The 25,131-nt window shown below is 30.0% G+C and overlaps 2 protein-coding genes and 1 long non-coding RNA gene across 9 annotated transcripts in view; 2 read left to right on the forward strand and 1 right to left on the reverse strand.

Annotated features, from left to right (window-relative positions):
* LOC106685844 (short neuropeptide F) overlaps window positions 1–25,131 on the reverse strand; it is a 273,766-nt gene that overhangs the window by 241,573 nt on the left and 7,062 nt on the right. The gene's annotated exons all lie outside the window — the stretch shown is intronic.
* On the forward strand, window positions 5,818–7,939 carry LOC136796173 (uncharacterized). Its single transcript, XR_010843874.1, has 2 exons — window positions 5,818–6,051; window positions 7,573–7,939. It is a non-coding gene; the product is annotated as an uncharacterized lncRNA (long non-coding RNA).
* Acsf3 (Acyl-CoA synthetase family member 3) overlaps window positions 18,045–25,131 on the forward strand; it is a 20,881-nt gene continuing 13,794 nt past the window's right edge. For 5 of the 6 annotated variants that reach the window (XM_014428792.3, XM_067049105.1, XM_014428794.3 and 2 more), the window contains exons 1-4: window positions 18,046–18,619; window positions 21,945–22,104; window positions 23,263–23,411; window positions 24,412–24,568. In XM_014428792.3, the coding sequence (XP_014284278.1) occupies window positions 18,301–18,619; window positions 21,945–22,104; window positions 23,263–23,411; window positions 24,412–24,568 (785 nt within the window). In that variant the 5' untranslated portion in view covers window positions 18,046–18,300. Of the gene's footprint in view, window positions 18,620–21,944; window positions 22,105–23,262; window positions 23,412–24,411; window positions 24,580–25,131 lie in introns of all 6 variants that reach the window. The other variant, XM_014428797.2, reaches the window with a different exon arrangement.

The following is a 25,131-nucleotide window of genomic DNA, read 5'->3' on the forward strand; positions in this document are numbered from 1 at the left end:
ATATGAGAATGTGAATGTGCTCTACGATCTCTTCCTAAGTTCCATCCATATTCTATATATATTGTCTTCAGTATAGAATGAAACTATATGAGAATGTGAATGTGTTCTACGATCTCTTCTTAGGTTCCATCCAGATTCTATATATATTGTCTTCAGTATAGAATGAAACTATATGAGAATGTGAATGTGTTCTACGATCTCTTCCTAGGTTCCATCCAGATTTTTTCTTCTTACGCACACTTATAACATTAAATCTATGATATTATTATTTGTTTATTTTATAATAGAAGGTTTACCATCTCCTAACTTAATATCCTTAGTGAAATCAAGTACAATGTTTTATCTAATCAAACCTTAAAAACTCCAATTCAATCAGAATATCCTGACCTAGATTTTCATTTCATTTTCTACATTAAGTGTAGTCCTAAATGCCATTTAAACGTATATTGTTAAAAATAAATATAAATAAAAAACTTACATTGAGAGTAAATACAATGAATGAATTGAAAGAAAATTACAAAGTCATAAATAATATTAGGATAGTGAATGTAATAAGCTAAATAAAGAATATGACATCAAAATACCCAATAAATCGCTGAAATTTGATATAAATCTGACAAGAATATGTTCAGATTTTATTTTGAATTAGACATATTTCATAAATTGTACTGTATGTAAACTAGGATTATTTTCTATGCTAAGGTACTCCTACAGACATACCAAAAGCTAGTATGATGGTAACAGTGTGTACAACGGTACAATTTACAGAATACAAAATACAAATCACATTTCCCCTGGGTGATGAATACAGATTAGACACCAGTCAAGTATAAGTCCATCATTCAGCCAACATGAAACAATGACCATAGTGATTGATCAATAAGAATTTATTTATTTAAAAATAAAACTTCATTTATTTCTTTTGTATAAAGTTTAATTTTCATTTTGTATATCTAATTTTATTCTTATGTCAAATATAATGTTATGTTAATTCTGTGCCTTTATTCGAATCTTTCCAATACAGTCCACTAATCATTCACTACATTACCAACCCTACATCACTTGTTTTGATCTCGGGTAATATTTAGTTCTCCATAAATTACCCTGAACAGCATACATTTAATTTTGTTTTATCCCTATTTCATTTTCGGCAATACTTTAGTATCCATGTAGACAAGTACGACTTCAATATTTTATAAGTCCTCATGTTATTAGCAATTATATTTCTGATGTTTGTACTTTTGTGAAGGTGTCTTCTACTTTATCCATTTCTTCTTGAAGACATAAGAAAGATACAGGACAATCATCTACCATTCAGCCACATGAAGTTAGTACCCTCAATTGGGTAAGAATCAGACGGTCGAGCGTGATTCAGACCGAATCTCAACTGCATCCCTTACCCTTCCTGGGTTGTTGCAGTACAAATTTAACTTGGTATGTATATACTTCAGCTTATTTTGTTTGCTGATTCTTCTGAAATATGATGTCTTTGAAACTTCAACCATTGCTTCAATATTTTGGCATTTTGTGACATGAGAGTCGTTTTGTATTTATTTTTGTCCTCATCTTGGCATTTTAATAAAGTTCTACGTGATGGAAAAACAACCTTATAATCAACAAAAATGGCTGTTTTCTAGTAATGTAACGAAATTAAATCAATCCATAGTAGCATATGAACAAACGAAAATATTAATCTTTATTTCCATGGTAAAGAGGGACAAGATTTGAGCTAATCAACACGTTCCTGAAGAAAAATTTAAAATTATATGAGGTCAATGTATTGTCAAAGGAGAGCTCTTCAATATTTTACTACAATAATTTAAATAGGTTTTAGACAACTTTTAGTATTACAAGTGTAAAATAAACAATGTCTTTAAATACTATGAAGAAAATAAAATAAAAAGAAACATAGCAGATTTTTGAAATGTTTTCTTTGTTTAAATAACAAATGATTAAATATCTCATAATAAAATTAAAAATTATAAACACTATCCAATATTTCGGCCCGCTGAAAGCATTTTCGAAAGAAGCAATACTTTTCGGCAGACCACAACCCCCTTTCCAGACCACTTAGAAAACCGAGTCACGTAAATTGCATTAAAGTAGAAATCATGTTAACTGTTCAAGATGGAAAATAACTAAAGCCTGCTTGGGCTCTTCTGTTCTCTTGATAAAAATGAAGAAATTACACGATTCTAAGAAAGGATTATGAACTTATTACTTTATGCATAAACTACAATATAAATATAAAATATAAAAGTGTGTGGTATTATACATCTAAAAAAACTAATATGAGGAGTATAACATTTTATTAATAATAAACCCTTGATTTTCTATGAATTTAAACCAAAAATATATTTATTTCTATATTATAAATTATTGATCAAATTTAATCATTATACAATTTTTTTTCAAATAAAATAATAATATATATCATTCATTTTTCGATGGAATTTCAAAAAATAAAAATTTCTTTCAGGATAACTTTTTTAAGGTAAGAAAAAATGCACATTTATTAGTTTCACTCGAATTTCAACTACAAGGTCATCACTTGGACTTTTTAGAAAAAATTAAAAGTTCATTATATTCAAGATGATATAATGAAAATGGCTCCTATGATTGATCACTAACTCAGTAGTGTTTAACATATTATTAAATATTTACTTAAAAATTTTCGAGGTTAATGACTTCCATTTTTGAATGAATTATTTATTAAAATTCTTCATGACATTGTACAACGTTTCGGACCACTGTCCCATATTCATGTACTTTAAAAACCTCATGATTTCATATGGGGAATCATGTCAACCATTTGTGCATCTTCACTTCTCTCTATAAAGAGAAGTGAAGATGCACAAATGGTCCCGAAACGTTGTACAATGTCATGAAGAATTTTAATAAATAATTCATTCAAAAATGGAAGTCATTAACCTCAAAAAATTTTATGAATTGACTCACCAGACTTCCTAGAGAGATAATCCAGATTAAATATTTACTTTTTTTTTAATTCTAAAAAAGTTGTGTCCGTACTTTTTTTTATTAGTATATTTGAGAGTATGATAAAGAAGTGTGAACAATGTTGCAGTATACTCAATATTCTACTTTTCAAATTTGACTACCATTTATTTACTTTTCATAGACTGCTAAAAGCATCTGATTAACAAAACAGGAGGGAGGAAGACAAAGATATCTGAAATAACATCTTTTCCATTATCTCTTACAGTGTCTAAGTTTTCCATTAAGTTCTAACCTGATTATAAAAACTTCGTTACTTCTTTTAATGCAGTATATTAAGACGGCACTTCTCGGATGAGGTTTTTCGATCGTTTCATACTAATAATTTCAAAGTGGATCTTAATGCAATAATGAAGAGTTTCTAGATTAAATTGTGAGTTTAAAATAATATTTATTAATTAATTATTATGCGTAAATATAAAAGAAAAAAGGAATAATTTACTCAAAAAAGTCTCAATAATTTATTTATGTAAAAATATATTGACATTTATGTCATCTATAAAAAACAAAATCATATGTACGTACAACGATAAGTCCCATGAAAGCGTCACATTTACTTGATTTCAGTTTTTTTTTTATCATCTTATTCATGTCAACCAGATAATACAACGTGACGTTTGCTGAAAGGTTCAATTCTGAGCAATTTGAAAATAAATATCACTGACTTGTGCTACACATAGACTCATGCAGATGGTATGAACTCAAGAACAATGATTGAAATCAAAAAACCTAATGTGACTTATATACATACACTATACCTGATAGTATATACCTGATAGAAAATGGTTTCTTATTATTCTCTTTATTTATAAATGTTAGATGAACATTAAATAATAGTCAGTTAAATTAGTCGACTATTAATAATAAAGGACAATATTTTACGAATTATAGAATCTGTTGGAAGTTTTTTATTTAAATATTTGTTGGTCAATGATTATATATTCAATATTATATTATATATGTATATTAAAAAGTTAAATGACATACATGGAAAACATACATACAACGTAGCGCCTACTGCCCAATGTAGCCATATGTTAAAATATTAACAATGAAATAATAATTTTTCATTAACAAAACTTTTTTTTAGAGCCAGTTTTAGATGATATTAAAATCCAATACAAGGATTTTTGAGGAACTTCATGTTATCAACAAAGACAATCACATAAATTTACTCCATCCCATAAACCTATTAACGTAATCATACCTATCTATAAACTATAATCACTTTATTATTATTTTTTTTTTCATTTGAAACTTTCAAAGCAATTTATTTTTATCCTAGTCGACCCTCTCCCGCCTTCAAATATATTTCAGATCATAATTATTAGGATATATGATTTTTTTTAATTACTGTATTGATCTAAGTTTTTTTGTAAAACATAAATTTTGAGACAATGTATATCTATAAGAAAGGATAAATTATTAGCAATTGTAGTTAAGAAATTCGTGTAAGTGGAGGCACCACAAATTCAGATCGTAAATTACAAATAATTATATTTCGAAAATTTGTGTAAGTGGAAGCACCACATATTCAGATTGTAGATTAAAAGTTACTATATTTCGGAAATTCGTGTAAGTTGAAGCACCAAAATTCAGATTGTAAATTAAAAAGTATTATATTTCGGAAATTCGTGTAAGTGGAAGCACCACATACTCAGACTGTAAATTAAAAATTATTATATTTTTAAAATCGTCATCAGTCTTTCTTAAATGAGAAAAAAGAAAATGCATTTTCCTTAATTATGTTTCATTTTTAATTTCATTGTTAGTTATGACTATCAGCAATTTTCCTGGTTGATTAAAATGACAGTAGTCCATTATAAGCTACAGGTTCCAAGTTGCGCAAACATTTGGTAACACAACTTATTTCTATGTATGAATATGCACTATTAGAATAACAAAATGCACAATTGATTGAATCAGTGATATGGAACAAAGATTTTAATGGGCATTAAAAAGTTTGAGAATAAAATCTATCCTGAAAGCTATAAAAATAATAAAAGATTTTTTTTCTTTTTTTTTTGCTAAAAATAGCAGGGTTGATAATCACCTTCTAATACAATAAATATATATTTAAGTGTGTGCGCGCGCGTGTGTGTATATATATTTACAAACACCATCATAGATGTTTTAAACCTTTGTAACAGGATAAAATATACTACAACTGTAAAGCTTAAAACTAATATTGAATCAGATGTTGATCTCTAAAGGCTCAACTACCTCACGAAGTGCAAAGCTCTCTTCTTGTCACAGACCATTCTAATAATTCTTGTCCCTTTTAAAAAAAAAAAAAAAAAAAAAAAAAAAATGTAAATATGTGATAAAAAAAAAAAAAAAAAAAAAAAAAAATAGATAGGATTAGCTAGAGGCACGAGTTCCATTTTAAATCCAAAAAATACAGCACTTAACTGTTCAGTCTCTATCAAATCATTCTCGTTTAGTTCACTCAAAATATCTTTAAGTATTACTAGACAACGCAAATATCCTATAATCAAAAAAAAATAATAATATATATATATTTTGTCTTAGTAAGTTCACACTCGTCACTATAGAGATATTAATGAAACGTATGTTATTCAACATAACTGATTCTATTATTAACATTAAATGTAATAAACATCAATGACCATTGAAACAACATAGTACCCAAGATGAAAACGGATCAGAATTTTTTTTAATACATAATAATTTATTTTTATTGATGAGAAGAGGAGAGAGATTTATTAAGGAGACACATTCCAAACATATGATGTTCTATTTCTATACTCAACCAATAGGATGAATGAAAACTAAATGAAATAAATCGGAAATTAAATGGCTATCAATTTGGGGAAAAACGCAATCCAGCTTTCAAAATTATTATCTAGTAATTATCACTGTAAGATGAAGAAACTGCCGCCATATATGGGTAAGCATTCGTAACAAGAAGCCAGCTAATTACAACTTAGAACCAAAGAGAAACAGAAAACATAACTCAACACTAAACCCAAGCAGAGGAAGTGGAAAGAAAATGAAGGACAATGAGAAAATCAAGTAAGGTCCTTAATATACCTTTCACATAGAACTTCAATCATCATGTACTTCTCTTCTACCCACCAATTCATCTTCCAAATTAAAATTATATTTATATCAATATAAATATCTTATAGGTAGTCAAAATTTTACTAACCATTACTAAATAAGATTGTAAACTGCATAGTATAGCATCCGTTATTTTTACTGTATTATGCTATTACTATATTAGGCTTCATTTTTTATTTATAATGCTTAATTTATTTCATCCCATTCATCATACAATCCACATCAACTTATTTTTCCAGCAATGGCACTCTATTAATTAATTCGAATATTTCCATAGGCAGAGTTCATCAGCATTAAAACAATATTATACTAGTAAGATTGGAATTCATAAGGTAATAGAACCAAAAAGACAGGAAGAGAATTTCTCGATGAATAGAGGGAATTCTTATTAATGTCAAAAGTTTCCTAATGAAAAAAAAAATTCAACAACCTTCACAATTCTACGGATTTTTTTTTTTCAAGAATTAATTTATATTGAAAGAAAATCTTAGATTAAAAAATTATAAATTCTATTTTTATTTAATTACTAATACATTTTTTTTTAAAATAATAAGAAATATAATTGAAAATACTCAAGGAATGGAGAGTACTAAACCAGTGACTTCCAACCTTTTTTCGCCGCGACACCCTTGTTGAGTTAAAATAATTTCACTGCACCTTAATCAAGGTAAAAAAAAATTAAAAATGTCGCCGGTGATTATATAGTAAAATTAGAAGAAAAAACAGCAAAGCAAATGCTATAATAAGAACAGCAACAGACAAGAACTCAACAGACGATTCAGCCAACTATACCGACTGCTCAGCCGGACCTCTCATCTCTCACTAGAAAACAAACTAATAATTTATAAGACTATACTCCGACCTATCTGGACCTACAAAATTCCATACAAACCTTTCCACCTTCCTAATCCTTTGGTTTAAACCTTATCTAGTTCCACCCATCCCTACAGCCCACCTAGAACGGCAGTGGCCAAGAGACTTATTAAAATAAAAATGGACAATTGGAGTTCTGGCAATGGTCAGATTCTCCACTCAAGTTGAGTGTTTGCGGCTTTAGCGCACTTGCTCAGCCTCCACTGGCTCATTACCAGTGATGCGGCGAGAGGGATGCGCTGGGATCTCTTGAGCTCTGCTCTACCCCTCACACGTGGGGGATAGAGTGGGCTCAGGGATCCTCAGGTCGATTGTGTAAATATTGTATATACTATTTTATCATTATGTTATTTTATTTATTTATTTTTCATACATATAGTTTGATTATGTTCATCTTGTCTATTCTTTTGTTTGTATATATTTTAAGAGAGTTTTTTATTTATTTATTTTTTGTTTATTTATATATTTATTTATTTTTTTTTTTTAGTATGTATGAGATCGTTCATCAATATTATCTATTGTCCACAACTGTGTTGGAGATTGTAATATCTATCAATAAATAAATCTATCAAATCAAAAAAAAAAATTTCTTTGTTTCAGGACTGTTGAGAAATGAATGTACTCGTGAATACGAAAATTCTCATTACATAATGGTAACAATAGTATCGTAATCAAAACTAAACTGAAAATATCCAAAGTAAAAAATATCTGATCAATAAAATCATGTTATGACGTCCGTATTAAGTCAGAGGAGGGTAGATGTAACCAATGGCTATTCTGAATCCAATACAATGCTCAGTGTTATGAAAAAGAGATACGTATTTTTCATGGTCTCAACATTTCCTCAATTCCTATTTTTAAAAACTTCAAAAGACTTCTTACAGCACATCATCATCATTATTTAGAGAACAATGCCAGTTTACAAAACAGGATATTTAAAAAAACAAAATAAAATGTTTCTATTTTAGTTGGTCCGTTGTATTTACAATTAATTGTTACTGTTTATACACATATACTACATATTTACTTAAAATAAAAACACCAATATAAGATCTGTTTTTCTTTATTCAAACTTGGTACTACCATCACTATTATCAAATCTTAGAAATCAAGACCCTCAAGTCTCACAATCATTCAACCAATTAACATATTAAAATTTGCTGAGTTACAATTTTTTTCCCATATTTGAATTTTAAATTATTAGAATTGTATGTATACAGTTGTAAATATCAATAAATAAATTATAAAAAAAAAATTATTAATTAACTTTTTTTTTTAATTCTATCATTTAACATTTAGACTTAGTTCTACATACAATTTCAAATAACTCTAAATTAAAAAGAGAATGTAAGTAAATTTATAAATATTAAAACTAAATAACAAAAATAAAATTTCTGATGGAGACAAAAAATGTCATTCTCTTTGATTTGTTCACTGAAAATAATGTTGAAAAACACCAATAATAAAATTGTTTATTAGATTTTTATTTATTGATTATTCTATCTACTAATCTTTTAAGATTTTTATATGACAATGTCCATTAAAAATTACCCGAAATTTTTAATGAATTCAATTTAGTTATTTTGGGTGGAAAAGACAATTTTTAGGAATGTTTTTTTGAGTTTTTAAAATGGCAAAAAAATTGTTTTCTCTATTAAAAAAAAAATACTATAAGAGAAAATAGTTTAACAGTTCATTTCATATAATTAATGTCTATATGCTCTATAAATATGGGCTTAGAAGGTATTTTGTCTGAAATATCAAGAAAAGAGGTTTTTTGGGTTGTTTTTTTATTCGGCCGAGACTCCCATTGGAGTCCTATACTGCTTAAGCATGGTTGGGGTCAAAAAAGTTTTTCATTTTGTGGGACCACCACGCAATGAAAAAAGACAACGCCCCACCAGGCCGGATTCGAACCGGCACCGCCAAACGACATCAAAAATCGGTTTAACTTCGTCTTAACCACTGAGCTATGAGTGCCCCAAGAAAATAAATTATAACGCGGCTTAAGAAATAACATTTTTTTATTCGCTGTTGTAATAAATATGTTTGTTCTTAATTTTCGCCTGGTCTTTCGATTTTTTTTTTTTCGATAATCACAAAAATATTGTAATTAATTACTTCATGGTCCAGATTTTTCGGAGCTAATTGCTTCATCAAAATTAGGTGTTTTAATTCAAAGACTATAATTTCAATACAAGGTAAGATATGCTTTCCATGTATTAATTTAACAATTTATACTAAAAAAGGTTATTTTTACACATTTTATAGGAATTATATACTCCAGCGAAATATAACTTTATAAGTAACTGATATAAGCTAATAAAATATGCAGTAAAATGGAAATCTCGCCTTTTCTCATGTTTTTCTATTCTGAACTATAAACTCAATAATGGATTCAATAAGACAAAAATAATAAAATACACAGTTATGTAGGTATGCAAATATTTTAATTAATATTAACCATAATACATATTAATCAATATTAAACTTAACCAGTTGGTTAATACAGAGTAAGAAATTTGTATCAAAGGTTCAATTTAATGTTATCAAAATCTAAAGAATCTATTTAACCAAAAAAGTGCATAATTTTCAATATTATGAAACAAAACCAAAAAAACCTACTATTTATCCAAAAAACGAACAAAACATGCAATTTTGTGTAATGTTAAATTTTGATATATTATTCCATTGAATTTGAATTGGATATAAAGCCGATTTCAAATGTGCAATACGCAAGGGAATACAATTTACAATAACATGTAGATTCTTTCTATACTAACAAGTATTTGTTAAATTATAGTTATAGCCCAGTTTGGCCATAATACGGATTACCATTGTCGAATTGGAATCTGGTTTGTGAGGTTTCGTCCTACCTCGGGATACAACTTAAGTTGGTAGAAGGGGTAGTTGTTATGTACGCTCCGACAGTTATGAATGACCCAGCCCAATGATAAAAGCCAAGGGATATGTCATTTGTAAGCAGTGTTTAGCGCATTCAATTCAGTTCTGTTGTGGGATTCGAATAATAGCTCTGAGAAATTCTATGTTGAGATTACCTTACCTTACCTTATTTTTAAATAATATAACAATTATATATAATATCTTTAACGAAATTTCTGTACTATTATTGCAGTTCTAGAAAAAAAGTATACATACATATTATGTAATATTACATTATGTTATATTTATTATGTAATATTACATTCTGTCTTATATTTATAGACAATGGTAATTGGTATCATAGAGCTCATTCACACCATATTTACAAATAAATAAATTAAATAACTAAATAAGAAAAAATAAAATAATAATAATAAATAAAAAACACAAAACTCAACTTAAAATAAAATAACATCTTAAACTTAATCATTCTCATTTACATTCAGCCTGGGGAACTCCGAACCGAGCTCATCCCCCATTTACGGGGAAAGAGTAAGCTCCATAGATCCATGCGCTTCTCTCTCGACCGCGTCACTGGTATTAAATCCAATGGAGGGCGAGTGAGGGCGCCAGCCGCAGAACATTATATACAAATAATACAATTTTATAACATGGTTCCACATTGCGACGGTATTTTAATTCCTAAATTATTCCCTTTTATTGCACTGATAAAGAGTGGAAAATTCTATTTATCATAAAAATGATAGGCAATATGTCCAGAATTTTCTTCAGTGAGATTCTTTCAAGTGGGCTTGTTACAATTCCTCCTAAATAACTGCAATGTTCACAGTTTAAACTATAGTCCCCTCCTCCTCTCGAAAAGGGGAAAACGAAAGAAGACTCACTAAAGACGATCCCGTCATTTGTTAATATAGATATCTGAGTCGCCGAAATTCAATAATTATAATGATAGGATGTCAATAGGAATTTCATTACGTATAAATTTATTTACACTACTACAATAAATATAATTTTGTTTTCGGATAATGGAGTAAAATGAAAGGCGCTTGTAGATACATACAGACGAGAAATAAAAAAAAACTAACAAAACGAACTAGAGACGAAGGATATCAAATATTGTCGTCATGGCCGTATTTTAGAATACTTTCTTTTTTAAATGGTCAATTCAAACTCGAACTAGGAAGCAAAATTTTACTATGGAAAAAGATAAAATAACCGAGGAAGATACAGCTGAAACAAGAACCTGACCTGACATTAACTCGACATGAACGAGAGATTATTTTACTGTTTCTTCTTCTCAAAAAACCATTGTAGTATATCGATTTTAATTTAAATATAAAATAAGATTAGATGTGGGCAATATGATGAACAGGTGTTATCACAAAAAAAATTTCAATCATAGAATTGTAATAATAATAATTCAAAATTTAATGTACAACTTTGTGTGAAACGCACAATCATCAAGCCAACTAACATTAATAATAGCTTAACAATGTAAATTAATAAAATTTAGGGTATTAAATTGCACTAGTTAGGTATACATTATATATTCGTATGAAGGTGTATACCATCAAAGATTTCATAGGAAATCAACGCGGACAGACGTAAACATGAGGAAGGATCAAAGAAAAATGGGTCGTAGTTGACGTTTTTGTCTCTGCTGTCTCGTCGTGTTTATTCGTTTCCAAATAAATATCCTGGTAATCCGTTTTTAACGAAAATTCTTCGTTAAAAATTATGCCCATTTTTATTTGCAAATTAGCTCATTTTAGTATTAAATTAGGAAATAGTAGTTGTTAATATTAGTTAATTTGATTACTTCATAGCAAAACTTGTAATTAACATGCGAAGAAATGGACCTATTTCACCGCACTATTCAAATATACATAAGTAATAATAGATGAAAAAAAATTAATACTGCCTACTAGTTTAACCCAGTACAACCAGGATAACCATACAACCAGGAAAACTAGTTAACAAATTTACTCACTCAAACAAATGAGAAAAATCACAATTTATTGTTTACCTAAGAGCCTTATTTATGAGGGTTTTTTTGGAGTGGTCAATATGAATATTAAACTAGTTATTTTAAAATCTTGTAGCCAACTTTATTTAATATTTTTTTTCAATTTTTATAGCAATTATTTGACCTTGAAATTTGCGTTTTGTTTCTTGATTATTTTTATTTAATATTAATTAACCCTTTGCATTCGGTAGTTCTCTATGAGGGGACAACCGTAAGTCTAGCACATCACTCGGTTTTCTCTTCAGAGGGGACATGAAAGTTTATTAGCGATTACGGAGATGAATTTATTCCAGCCCAATTTTTTTAAAAACGCATGTGACACAAACAAAAAAAAAAACAGATCAAAATATGATAAAAATATTAAGGTGCATGATAAATAAATCTACAGGTTTTACGTCGAAAAAGAACGTGCGAAATGTATTGACGGCGGACTATAAACTTCTCTAATTCGGTGAGAAATATGGTAAAGTCAGTGGAACAAAGGTACACGAGTATGGTTCAATAATATAGGGAAACTTGATAAGACAATAAAGAGATCCGAAAACTGAGAAAAGAAATTTATAAGAACTCACACCGCATTGAAGCGTCGAATATAAAAGATCTCTACAGGAATAGTTACAATGTTGTGGTCTCGTTATTTACCATTAGTAATTTCCAAACCACTCTATCGTTTCTTTCAATTTAAAATAACATTTTTTTTATTTTGATGAAAATGGCAAAACACCAAATCACAGCAGTCTCGTGATGTCAGCTGTAGTGAAGTAAAGTTTCACATTTATATATATAATAAATATTCAAGCAGAAGACGATAATGATGATGATATTATTCCACCAACAAGAAAATGAAGATATTTCATAAATAGTGATTTTTTTGTAAATATGTTTTCTTTAATGTCCACAAATACACATAAACCAAATTGCATCACAATGCTTGGTTCTACAGTTGTACTATACAATATCACGATTCCAGGGTGTACGCTTTCGCGAAAAAGTGGCGTCGAATTACTGGTAGCGTTGGAACGTCGCAACGGTGCCGAGTGCAAAAGGTTAACATTTTTTATCTAATCATGTCAAAATTTTATCGATACTCTCAAATTATATAATAATATTTTTAAGGAAAAAGAATTTTTCAAAATTACAACCCAAATTTCAATAAAATTGAACTGGAAAATTAAATAAATTTGGACAAAAAATCCAGAATAAATAACTCTATGATAATATTAAGGGTTTAAGGAAAATACTGGATTAAGCTCAACATTGCAAGCACTACTCTAAGTTTAAACTAGTTCTCAATATTTCCAACGAGACTTCAGCAGAAGCCACTTCAAAACTGAAACACGAGCATACCATTCCGTAGATGAAACAATTAACTACTGTACTTACTGTAACAGTAAGTTTATAAGGACCAATTGAATCCATGTTACGGATAAGTTACACAACAGACTAACAATCGATAACAGTAATGAAGAACATACAATTAGTATACAATGTGGAAATATGGCTATTAAATTCGTGAGAGGTAAACCAATGTTCGTCAATTATAAAAAGCATTATGAATTATTGCTATACTTAATGATTAGTATCATAAAAAAATAATTAAAAAAAAAAGTGAAGTAAAATAAACAAGCAATTTTTAGGCTTCTTGTCTAGATTTTAATCATATCAGTTGTCCTGATTACTTTTTCTCAGGCGTTATATTCATGTCTTTCTTGATATTCAATTCATAATTTCAGGCGGCTCCTTCAGAGAGACTGGCAGAGTAGTCTCTGAAGAAATTGCCTGGAACGGTTCGACAAAATATCGGAATGACAAAAATAAAATATAAATAAAATTGCTTTGACAACATATATAAAAAATAAACACTCTAACAAAACCTATACTTATGTAAAAAGTCATGGGTAATATGATGTAAATGGGAACTCCGAACTGAGATTCTCCCGTTGTCTGTGGAAGGAAAAGTGGAGTTCCAGGACATTACAACGCTACTCTTTCCACGATTTAAAAAAATTTTAAAGAAAATTAAACTGAAAAGAGTAAACTCATTCATAACTAATTAAATCAAAATTTACATTCATTTATTCCTTGCTTATTTTAATTTTTTAAGACAAATTTATTATTTTTGTAAACCTAACGATTATAGTTCGGTAGCTGATCTACACACCAACTTAACCGGATGGTCAAGCAATTCACTTTAGTGTCATCTATCGCACATGAAATGAAAGAGGCACGTGTCAAAATTGATAATGTCGAAATTGCTTATAGCTAGAACCCCTCCATCCCATACCGCACACAGCTTTCAAATGACAGATCAAACTAATTGTTACAATAGATGTTCAATTACCTTGTTAAAAGTGTAATTGATATTGCATTGATGCACTTATTATCCCACTTATGGTCTGCGGCCGATCGGTTAGGAACGTAGGAAACACCCACCGAACTTTTATGTAATACTTAGTGTGTGACCAATGTTCCTTTTTATAAATTAACATTTTTCAAGCCTTTTTCACTCTAGATTTGCGGGATGTATATAAATAAGTACATATAAATCTACTAATACAAAAAAAATTACGAAATAATAGTTCTTTTAAATTAACCATATGACTCAATCATAACCTTCCTTTGAAAATTCCTTCAAATGTCAGATTTGCTTTCGATCCAGTTTGTTAGCTGCCGCAAGATTGTGGAATTAGCCTGAGGCGAGAGGACGTAAGCCAGGAAGGGGAGTTGCGGGTGGTTTTACTATCGGCACATTGGAGGGGAGGTCGCCTTTCATTTGTCTTTGTATTACTCCGTTCTCCCTCTGTTATATTTTACGTCAGCAGTTTTCAGGTTTCGTTTATTTTTTATAGTATCTTTTTTTTTCATTTGAAATGTAATATAAGCGTAAATTTGGGGAAGCCTTCCATTTTTCGACAGTCATTGAAAAATTAATATTGTGCTGATTCTTGCCAGCGAATATTAGTTAATTATTTCTGTAAAATATCTTAGAAGCCGTTAAAGAGTCACTTTAATAATTAAAAATGTATGGCAACAATAAAAATAATAAACTACCACAATAAACGATGTCATGTAAACAATGCCTTCATATTGTGAGCTCGTGGTGGCCGAGATCTTTAGTGAGCCCTTGATTCGGAACAGTATGAATTTAATTTCAAGCTGAATCAGTTATAATTTACTTAGCTGAATTCACGTGAAGGAGACATTAATAAACCTCCACCATTTAGAATAACGTGGCAAACATATTTTGAAATAGACTAAACTCAAAATTACCAAAACCTGAATCAACCGAACTACTAATAAAACACTTGCAAGTTTTCCATCTTGAAGTTGACAGATATACTCTCGAGAGTTAAATTCGCAATTGTGAGGCTTCTGAGAGTTATCGGTGAAATTAGAGGTGGAGCCTTCCAAGAGATGTAATATTACGTTACATCTCAGGAGTAAACTACCCCTCTTATCTGAATATTTAAGAGAGTACTCTCAAATATTCAAACAGGGTTGTCTTTCTGAGAGTTCCTTTGTATTTAACTTAAATTTTCTAGTAATGATTTTACAACATCTACTCGGAGAACCTCCTTTCTATAAGAGGCCTATACACTCCAAGCTATATTTGCCACTCTCGATATGAAAAACTCGAAAGTTTAGAATTTTTTAGAGGAGTCCTTCAGTTATCCCAACGCTTACCATTAATATTTTTTTCTTCCTTAAACGAGTATATACTGAACATCATACGTAGTTGCTATTGTAACGGTAATAGTTTGGCAAATTATACAATTGTCACAAGCTATGACGTTAGGTTATATATATGAAGATGAAACAGCTACAAGATTTCCGTAGAAATAATAAAAAAAAATTCAGGTCATGTTTGTAACTATTCAAATAAAGTTCTTCGATAGCTAAAGTAGTTCAGTATCTATTAGAGTGATGTATCTAAAGACATGTTTTCTTGGGTCCCTGTCTTCACTCATCCGACAAAGATGTCTAAACCATCTGAGTTGTCTCATTTCATTGGTATTATTTTTAGGAACAGTTCCAATTTCCTCTCTTCTCCTCTCATTCTGTATGCGGTCCTCCTAGTTCGGCTTACTACTCTCCGAAGGTATCTCATTTCCATTGTAGTAACTCTGCTAAGGAGCTTATCTAGTGGTACCCAGCTTCTTTACCTCTATCTTCCCTATAATTGTGTTGACAAATTAATTATCAAATGGTTATAACTCCGAAAAAGTAGTCAATCGTTAGGATACTTTGAATGGTACAAAAATATCTGGCATTTTGGTGTGTTTCTATCACTACATCGGAACTCTCGTTCGTAATGAACATTGATGATTAAAAATCTTGGACATTGACTCTAAAGGGACACAGGCAGAAGGAATGACATTAAACCAAAACTTGACCTTCGGAATATAAGGTTAAGACAGATTGATTACGGGAAAAAATTCTAAAATCAAATAAATGTTCCTCCGTAATCCATCTGCTTTAATCTTGCAATCTGACCCCCCATCCTCGGTTTTACTCTTATTCTGACTGAGCATGTTGGGTTTGTGGGGGCTGAATTTAAAATCTTTATAACAGCTGGAAAAATGAAATATCTGTAATAGCATAGTGTTTAGAGGGGGAGAATTGACAATCGATTAAAAGACATTTACGACAAACGTGGTGCTTATAGGTTTTTTTAAGCTGTCATACTGGTCATTTCAAATTTTTTCAATATCCACGGCAGAATTTATATTGGTCATTAGCCGGCATTAAGCAGTCTTTTACCTTAAATGTGTATATTACTAACCCTCTGCTCCAGTGAAATTTCTCTTTTCTTTCGCTTTCAAAGCCAGAAGGTACGGGTGGACGGGTGGAGGGTCCATAAAGGGGCATTTGACAATGGAAGCACCCCCGCACGATCGTGTCCATAGGCACTTAACGTTGAACCGATATCTCTTATCTTTATGAGAGAGGATATTCTTAACACTGATTTCGTTTTTATAGTCATCTTCTAAAGCCATGTTGGACATAACCTCAGAGGCTGATCAACCTGTTTATATCTGGTAGTACTCACACCTATTTTCTTTCCAATTTTAAGCCTTAAAAATTTTTCAGTCATGGTTTTCAATTATATTAACTCAATAATAAATACTTTAAAGTCTACAAATAAATTTCCTGATCTAGTTATACGCACGTTAATAATACAGACATTAATGATCGTCCTGCATAGACGTGATTACGTTAATATTTTCATTTAAATATAATCCATTGTAAAATTATAAGTCTTACAATGGTCAAAGGTCTAAATTTTGAAGTTCCTAGAGACATAATTCTTAAGAAATTTCGTTTTTTCCATAAAAATTGTCAACTGTCATAAAATTTTCTTTCTATGCAGAAGTGCTGATTATTTAGTCAAACTGACCAAAAAAGATAAAATATCTTTAATTTCTGCATCACTCCACCACTTTTTAATGAATGTATTTACTAATATACCACAGCATGTTATTGGAAAAGGGTTTTCATTCTGTTTTTGCATATTTTGAGATTGATAAGTTTGTTATGTTTGATGTAAAACAAAGTTTTCGAGCTCATCTATCCTTAACAACGATTTTTCTGTAGCTTTGTTACTAACCCTATCTTAGATACTGTGTTCACAACGCGCACCTATAAGCCACTCTTAAGAGACCGATCAAGACGGTGTTTAATCAAAATGATTCAATGTTTCATCGTGTTCCCATTTTTTTTTTTTTTTTCAAAACCCCTTCAAAATTTTAATGGCGTATTTATAAACAATGAAGTTTCTCCTTTTTCTGTAGAACATCTACATTCTAAGGAGTCTTTTGGAGTGTATTATTTTTGTTGTCAGAATTTATAAAAGTGTATAATGTGTTGGGGCACACATTATTTCTGAATTTAACAAACTTAAATCTAACTTAATCCTAATACTACGTGACCTTACGTAGTGTGTTGCCAACGCACCGGAGGGGGGGCAGGTGTTAACGTGTTGAATAACGGATTCGTACAGTACTGAAATGAATCGAAAAATTTGATGTGTTCCCATATTACCTCCAAAGAATCTTAAATTTAGATCAACAAGTAAAAAATTTATAAAAAACAATATGTTCAGAAGAAGGACGAGCCTGATTGATGTAACAGGTGACGATGTTCGTTTAATTAAACCTTGATCAATATAAAAAGAACTGCTGGTTTAAAAAATGTATGTTTTTAATACACAGGTTTAACTGAAAGTTTCTAATGAAGAGAAAACTTCGTTGTGTTTAACTGAAATAGAAAATTAACGGCTTCCATCTTATACACTACCTCCTGGTCCAAACTTGAAAACAGCAACATATGGTTCTAGCTGTAACATGTAACCTTTCCTAACCTGTTCCTGGTCCAAACCTGCACTACGCAAGTACGCGATGGTTTGGTACAGTTTCTTGCGAACACGCTCCGTCTTTCGGGTGGCAGCCCGCCGACTGGTGTCCACTCGAACGCCGGCCCCTGAGAGAACCTTAGAGCCCATTTTCAAGTCTTGCCTAAAATACAAGAACGAGATCTGCCTGCGGGACCCGAGTGGGGACTACACCTTCCTCGGACTGGCTAAGAGCAGCAAGAGGTTGAGCGTGGCCATCAGCAGCCTCACAGCGAGGGTGCTACAGCAGAGGATCGCGGTTATCTGCTCCAACAATGCCTACATGGTCATTTCACAATGGGCATGTTGGACAAGTGGCCAGATTGGTAAGTATTTTCTATCGTACTTTTCCAACCACTGAGGTATTTTTTTATATTTAATTATTACATATTCGACTTTATGGGTGTATTTTTTAAATGATTAACTCAGGCAATATCAGCGTCAATTTTTTAGTATAAGAACTAAGAAACAAAGGAGTAAAATAAGCAATACATTCATAATAATCAAGTAATGCTTGTGATATGATTTCACACAGTATAGAAATCAAAAGATATTACATGACTATTGCTATTTATATTCTCTTTTTAAATCCTAAATATTTTTTTGATATAATTTTTAAACCATTAAAAAAAAAATTAACGCGTCATTTCAAAAACACCTTGTAAGATATTCTACAGAACTATGGTTGATATCCATAAAATGGTAATGTTTTTTTTTTTCTTTATGAAGTGTGAAAATTGTATTTCGGCTTTTTTCAAATCGGATTTTAGCGTTCAATAAACTGGTGTAATCAAATTCCTCCTTATTCATTCGTAAATACAACGAAAGCAGTTTGAATCTTTTCAAAACCATGGCAGAAAACCAAAAGCAAGTAAACAGAAATATCATATATTGCTTCATCATTACTCAGGATAAATGGAAATTTCTATGTGCTCATGAAAGAAGAGGTAAATTCTATGTCCTCAGAATCTAAAATGTTCACTAATATACTTTAGAAATCAAGAAACAACTTTGGCTGCGTGGGTGTCGGGGCAGTCAATCAAACCCTTAGTCCAATTTTTATCAAATTTTCAGGGATTATGCGTGTTTGTACCGAGTTAGTTTCCTATCGATCTTATTCGATTTTTTTTTTTTTTTTTTTCTGACCTCCTAGAAAAATTAAAACAATAAATTAAATATATACAAAGAAATAAGTGTATATATACAGGTAAGTAAGATCTTGGATTGCCATTGTGGCATTATAAGATAAGCTGCCGGGTCCGCTGAAGGCGGTCATCGATGATGGCATGAGTCTGCCGTGAGCGTACTAGGTCTTATTCGATTCCACCAAAAAATTAATTATACGTCGTGCAAAGTCCGTAAAAATAACGAGATGAAGTTTATTATTTAAAATACAGCAAGAACTGTTTTAGACTTCGGAAAACTTTCATTGTCACTACAGACATTTTATTAGCCAAGCATAATTTCTTCTTGTTTGCTTGTTCTATTTAACTGCCTTATGTACTCTTACTAGGGCTAGGAGAAAAGCATCAATACATATACAACTATTTTCTTCTATTGGTCGAGTCAATGATTTCAATGTTTTGAATTTTCCTCAGATAAAACGGAACATTTTATAAAAAAAAGTGTAAATTGATCCATTTTTTTTTTATAAAAAGTCATTATTGATTACTAATTAAAAAATGGTAAATCCTATTATAGATCCGTGATACGAGCTTGTAGTATTAAACAGTAGGTAAACCATAAAAGTAATTAAAACAAATTATCTATTTCAAGTAATTAATCACAAATTATAAATAATGAACAAATAAAAAATTCGTGAACTTGATTAGAGATAGAAATACTTTATTCATCCATGCTGCCCAAATACATGAGGTTGCAATCCGTGATCGGACATATATAAATTACATATATATATAGATAATATAATAAAAAATATATACATGATATAATAAAAAGGAAAGAACAGTTTTGTTTTTTTTCCCCAGTTTCCTTTTACAATCAATTCCAGTCTATACACTAAATACAAATAACATAAAATATTTTATACAATTCAAAGACTATTGTCATTTAGTACATGTTTGCTACGTTTGCATCCGTATCAGGAACAAGAGAGTACGTTTCGTATCAGTAATTATGTGCACTGTTCAATCGTCGGAAACTGTAGACAATATCATTGAAACTCTTGTATATCAAAGGCAATTTTTTCTTATTTTCTTCATATATTAGATATCTAGGATGACCCCTAATTTCCAGTTGAGATAAAGGTGTAGCTCCAGAAGGGAGCGGAATGTTATTATTGTGCGTATGATAGGTTTCTTGGTAGTTAGATTGTTTTTCGGTGTTAATTTAGAATGTCTATAAAACTATGGGATTATTTTGCTAATGATACTTTTCATCTATAGCTTTTATTTTGAAAATGTAAAAAATTTGTCCAGTTATAATCGTAACTGACAGACTGAACCCAAGGGATTGTGGTACCTTTTATAACTACGGACAGTCTTCTTTCAGTGAATATGATTGCCTGTGTTTTTTGGTTCATTGCCTTTGATCTTTTATTTAGGAAAGTAAACGCTAATCTTTTTAAAAAAGACCTGTAACCTGGTTACAATTGATTATATAGGGTGATGTGTAAATTACTGAGTCAACATAAAGTGGTGGGGTGTGAAGGGAGGTGTGAAATATACATATACTAATAGGGTAGGGAAAAGAATCGATCCGACAGTCTTTTAGTCCACTGGTGACAAATATACGAACATTACTTTAATAGAATAGCATACATATATATATATATATATATATATATATATATATATATATATATATACGGTTCATATAACATTTTATCGATCGGATGTCTACAACTAACATAATATGCCATATATATGAAAATAATATAACTATTGTTAAAATGTTAATCATTTAATCACATATTACTGTTTAATTATTATACTTTACGTAAGAGATGCATTGCTAGGTCTTTATGATTAACAATGATGTTTTTTTCAGAACAACAAATATTTTTTAGCTTGAAGAAGTTTGTCGGGGGGTGCGATCAGCAAAGAGCAACATAAATAAACAAAACCATATTTATTTATTTTATGCCGACGTTTCGACCTGAGTTTCAGGTCTTCATCAGGGGTTGTGGCGTAACTGCTAGCAGTATAAATAAATAAATATGGTTTTGTTTATTTATGTTGTTCTTTGCTGACCGCACCCCCCGACAAACTTCTTCAAGCATTAATCTACGGTCAACTATCTACACCTCAAATATTTTTTAGGACACTAATTTAAATTACACAAAAATCCCTAAGAAGGTTATCTTTCCGGAACATCTATTTCTAGAAATCGAGCAAACCTAGCCCATTATTCTATTCTTACAATGATAAATACAGTCAAACATAACACTGACCGAAATAACATCGTAATAATACGATGTCATATTAAGTAACACCGAATTTAGACTTCAGTGAACATACACTAGGTTTTATTTTTTTAGACTTTTTTTCATAAAAATAGCATTCTACACGCAATCATTACACTTTTACACACCTAACAGTAAAATTAATTAAAAATTAACAACATGTCATTTAAATGACATTCATAAGCTTGATTACTTCTCTTGAATTAAATAATAAAATATGTTTTCAGCCGTTCCATTGAACCCTAGTTATCCTGAAGCTGTCATAGAATATATTTTCAAGGACGCTGACGTTACACTAGCAATAACCACTCCCGAACATGTTGAGAAGCTGAAGAATGTCACTCAACGTACCAAAATTGAACTGCTAGTTTTAGACACCGACGTAACGTACGTATTTACGTGAACATTCACTATTATATAGAGCTAAAAAATAGTATTTTTGATCGGGCTAATTTTAAGAACCATCAGTCTGATTTGATCAGTCTTATTTTTTTTTAATAACTCGAAAACTAAACATTAGAGCTATTCATTTAAAATATAACTAAATTTTCTACCATACAATTCAAAAAATAACTAAATTTGGGTCATTTGAGCAAAGTAACAACGTATTCAAATTAGGATTATACTTATACAGTCATCAAACCTATTTTCTGTTGTTTTTTTTTTTTTGTTTTGTTTTTTATGTTTCTATATGAATTTTGGATGTCATACAGTTCATCAGATTGCAAAAATCGTTTGGGAACAGTCAAACGGCTGGTGGCGGATAAAAAGGATGCAACAATTTTGTTTTTTACTAAATTTAAGTAAAGTAATTTAGAAAGTAACATCAACGAGGATTTACCAATTTACAATAAATATCGGTCTGGTTTAAGGCTCTATAAATTACACGAAATAATACAAAGCATATCGACGCAAACAAATTACAACATGAGATGTAAAATAACAGGTTTCAGGAGTTTTTTCTATATTTGAAGCTACTTTTCTTCTGTTAAAAAGTCTTAAAACTTATTGATAAGGGACGAAAGAGCAGAATTCTGATTTCCAACAATTTTAATGTTGGATGTAAGTAGTCATAAAAGTTTTTTGGATTTTATTAAACTTCAAACATTGTGATTTTCATTAAAATTCGTATTTAAAAGACGCCTAGGAACCTGGCTTGTTTTACCCTATAAACTCCTTTTTTTTATTTTTTACTGAAAGCTTTTACAAGATAAAACAAATCAATCAATTGAAACTAAACATAACCATAAAACACATCCAGAACAGATTTATTTCATACTTAGCAATTATAAATGTTAAAATTATATACAATATTTTTCCCTAGTTCCTAGAGATCATTGGCAAGAACACTTACTATTTTTCAACCAACTAATACCAAAAAAAGATTCATTGAAATAGTTTTTCACAGGTCCTAGCCTCCAATTTAAGATATAATCAACAAAATATGGAATCAAGTAGATAAAGCTGAAATTTGCAATTTTTTTAAAATAATAAAATGTAAAAACAAAAATATTAACCACTTAAAAACATTTTTATTCCGTCTAGAAATGAAGCTAAAATCGGCCGACAAGTGACAGATGAAATGATCAATTCTGAAGAATTAAACAAAGACCTATATGGTCAAGATCAAGACTTTTACAATAAAAGTGATGCACTTCTCATGTATACTTCAGGAAGTACAGGGAAACCAAAAGGTAACTATAGAAATATTACAGGTAACTAGTATATTACAGTATTTTTATAACTACAATTAAGTGAATAAATAATGAGGGAGAGGAGAAAGAAAGGGTAAGAAAGAGGATATTGTTTTTCTGGAATATCTTGTCATAAGTTTAAAACTTTTTTATCCCATTATATTTATCAAAAATTAGAATTCATAAACGGTTTCAGTTTTAAAATAATATTCTGATCCTATTCCTGATATCATTCCTCACACACCCTTGAGGCTTTTTTTAAAACATAATATTTTACATAAAATCATTTTATTATTAGGCAAACATTTCAGCTAAATCTTTTTACTTCTTCAAACACCTAATCTTAGATAGAGACCATAAGCTAATCGATAATTTATTTTTTAATATTTCATGTGCCCATTTTGAAAATGGAGATAACAAAAAATATATCATTGGCATCATGTTTAAATTAGTCTATAATTAAGGGTTTGAATTTTTTTTTTTAATTTACTGCAAACATGCCCAACCCTCCAAATTTTGTTATATTTTATGCTAAAATTGATCAAACTTGAAATATTACCTTATATAACATTGAATATTTTTTAGATTAAACATCTAAAATGACTCAAAACATTCCTTTAAACATCCTTCTAGAATTATAAAAATAGTCTGTTAGTTTAGGGATCTTGGAAATAAGCAACAACAGAATGACGATTTTTCAGACTCGGTGATCCTACAGTAAATTAACCTGGATCTTGAAAATCCCTTTATATATTTTTTTACAATTACCATACTTTTGTAAGAAAAAGACACAGAGGAAAAAATGCAATGAACAGGGAGATAGAGTTTAGGATTATCAAAAATGTCAATGTAGGCGGTATCCTTTAACTTTACATATAAGTAAATATAAGAGAACATATTGAGTCAATGCTTTTGATATGCGAGCTACTTTAAACAGTGAGAATCATTGATTTTTAAGTCAATATATTGATTATTTTTTCTAAGATTCATATTTAAACAGGTGCTTTACTCAGCTATAAGAACCTAGATGCACAAATAAAATCTGTAATTTCTCCTTGGTCAATCAATTCCAAAGACTGTGTCCTAAATGTACGCTCTCTCTATACAACGGAAGGGATAACAGCAGGTCTCTTAGCACCATTTTCAGTTGGAGGCAGGTGCGTAGATGGTATATTTTCTTTTTGTTTATTTAAATCCTCAGTTATTTTATTTAAAATTTAAAAAAATAAGCCCACAGGAATGACAGAAATGACTATTAAAAATGATGAGAAATATGTAGTATTCAAATAGATAAGTTTTTTAATAATTAAATTTTTTATTCATTCACGTGAATTAAAAGTTCATCCAACATTATGAAACCTGATTTGCAATAATATCTTATCAACTTGAATGTTTCATTTATCATTTTATTACAGAATTGAAATACAATTGCTTCATTACTGAAAAAAAATTACTTATACGTTTTTAATTATAATTCTATCAATACAATTTAAATATTAATCAATAAAATATCTTTTATGTATAAGAAGATGGTCAGGGTTGTGGTTAAAAAGGAACAAATAGTTTATAACTATTTAATGTCCTTATTAGGACAAATAGTTATAAACTAGGTTATATTTAAGTTTTATGGTCAACTATGTATGTATATGTAAATAAATTCACATTAGTAATTATGAGGCCTTGCAAATGTTCCCTTCTGTTAGTGTGGGGAGCTTCCCTG

The sequence above is a fragment of the Halyomorpha halys genome, unplaced genomic scaffold (assembly GCF_000696795.3).
Source record: "Halyomorpha halys isolate HHAL.00 unplaced genomic scaffold, Hhal_1.1 Scaffold748.1, whole genome shotgun sequence".
NCBI classification, from domain to species: Eukaryota; Metazoa; Arthropoda; class Insecta; order Hemiptera; family Pentatomidae; genus Halyomorpha; species Halyomorpha halys.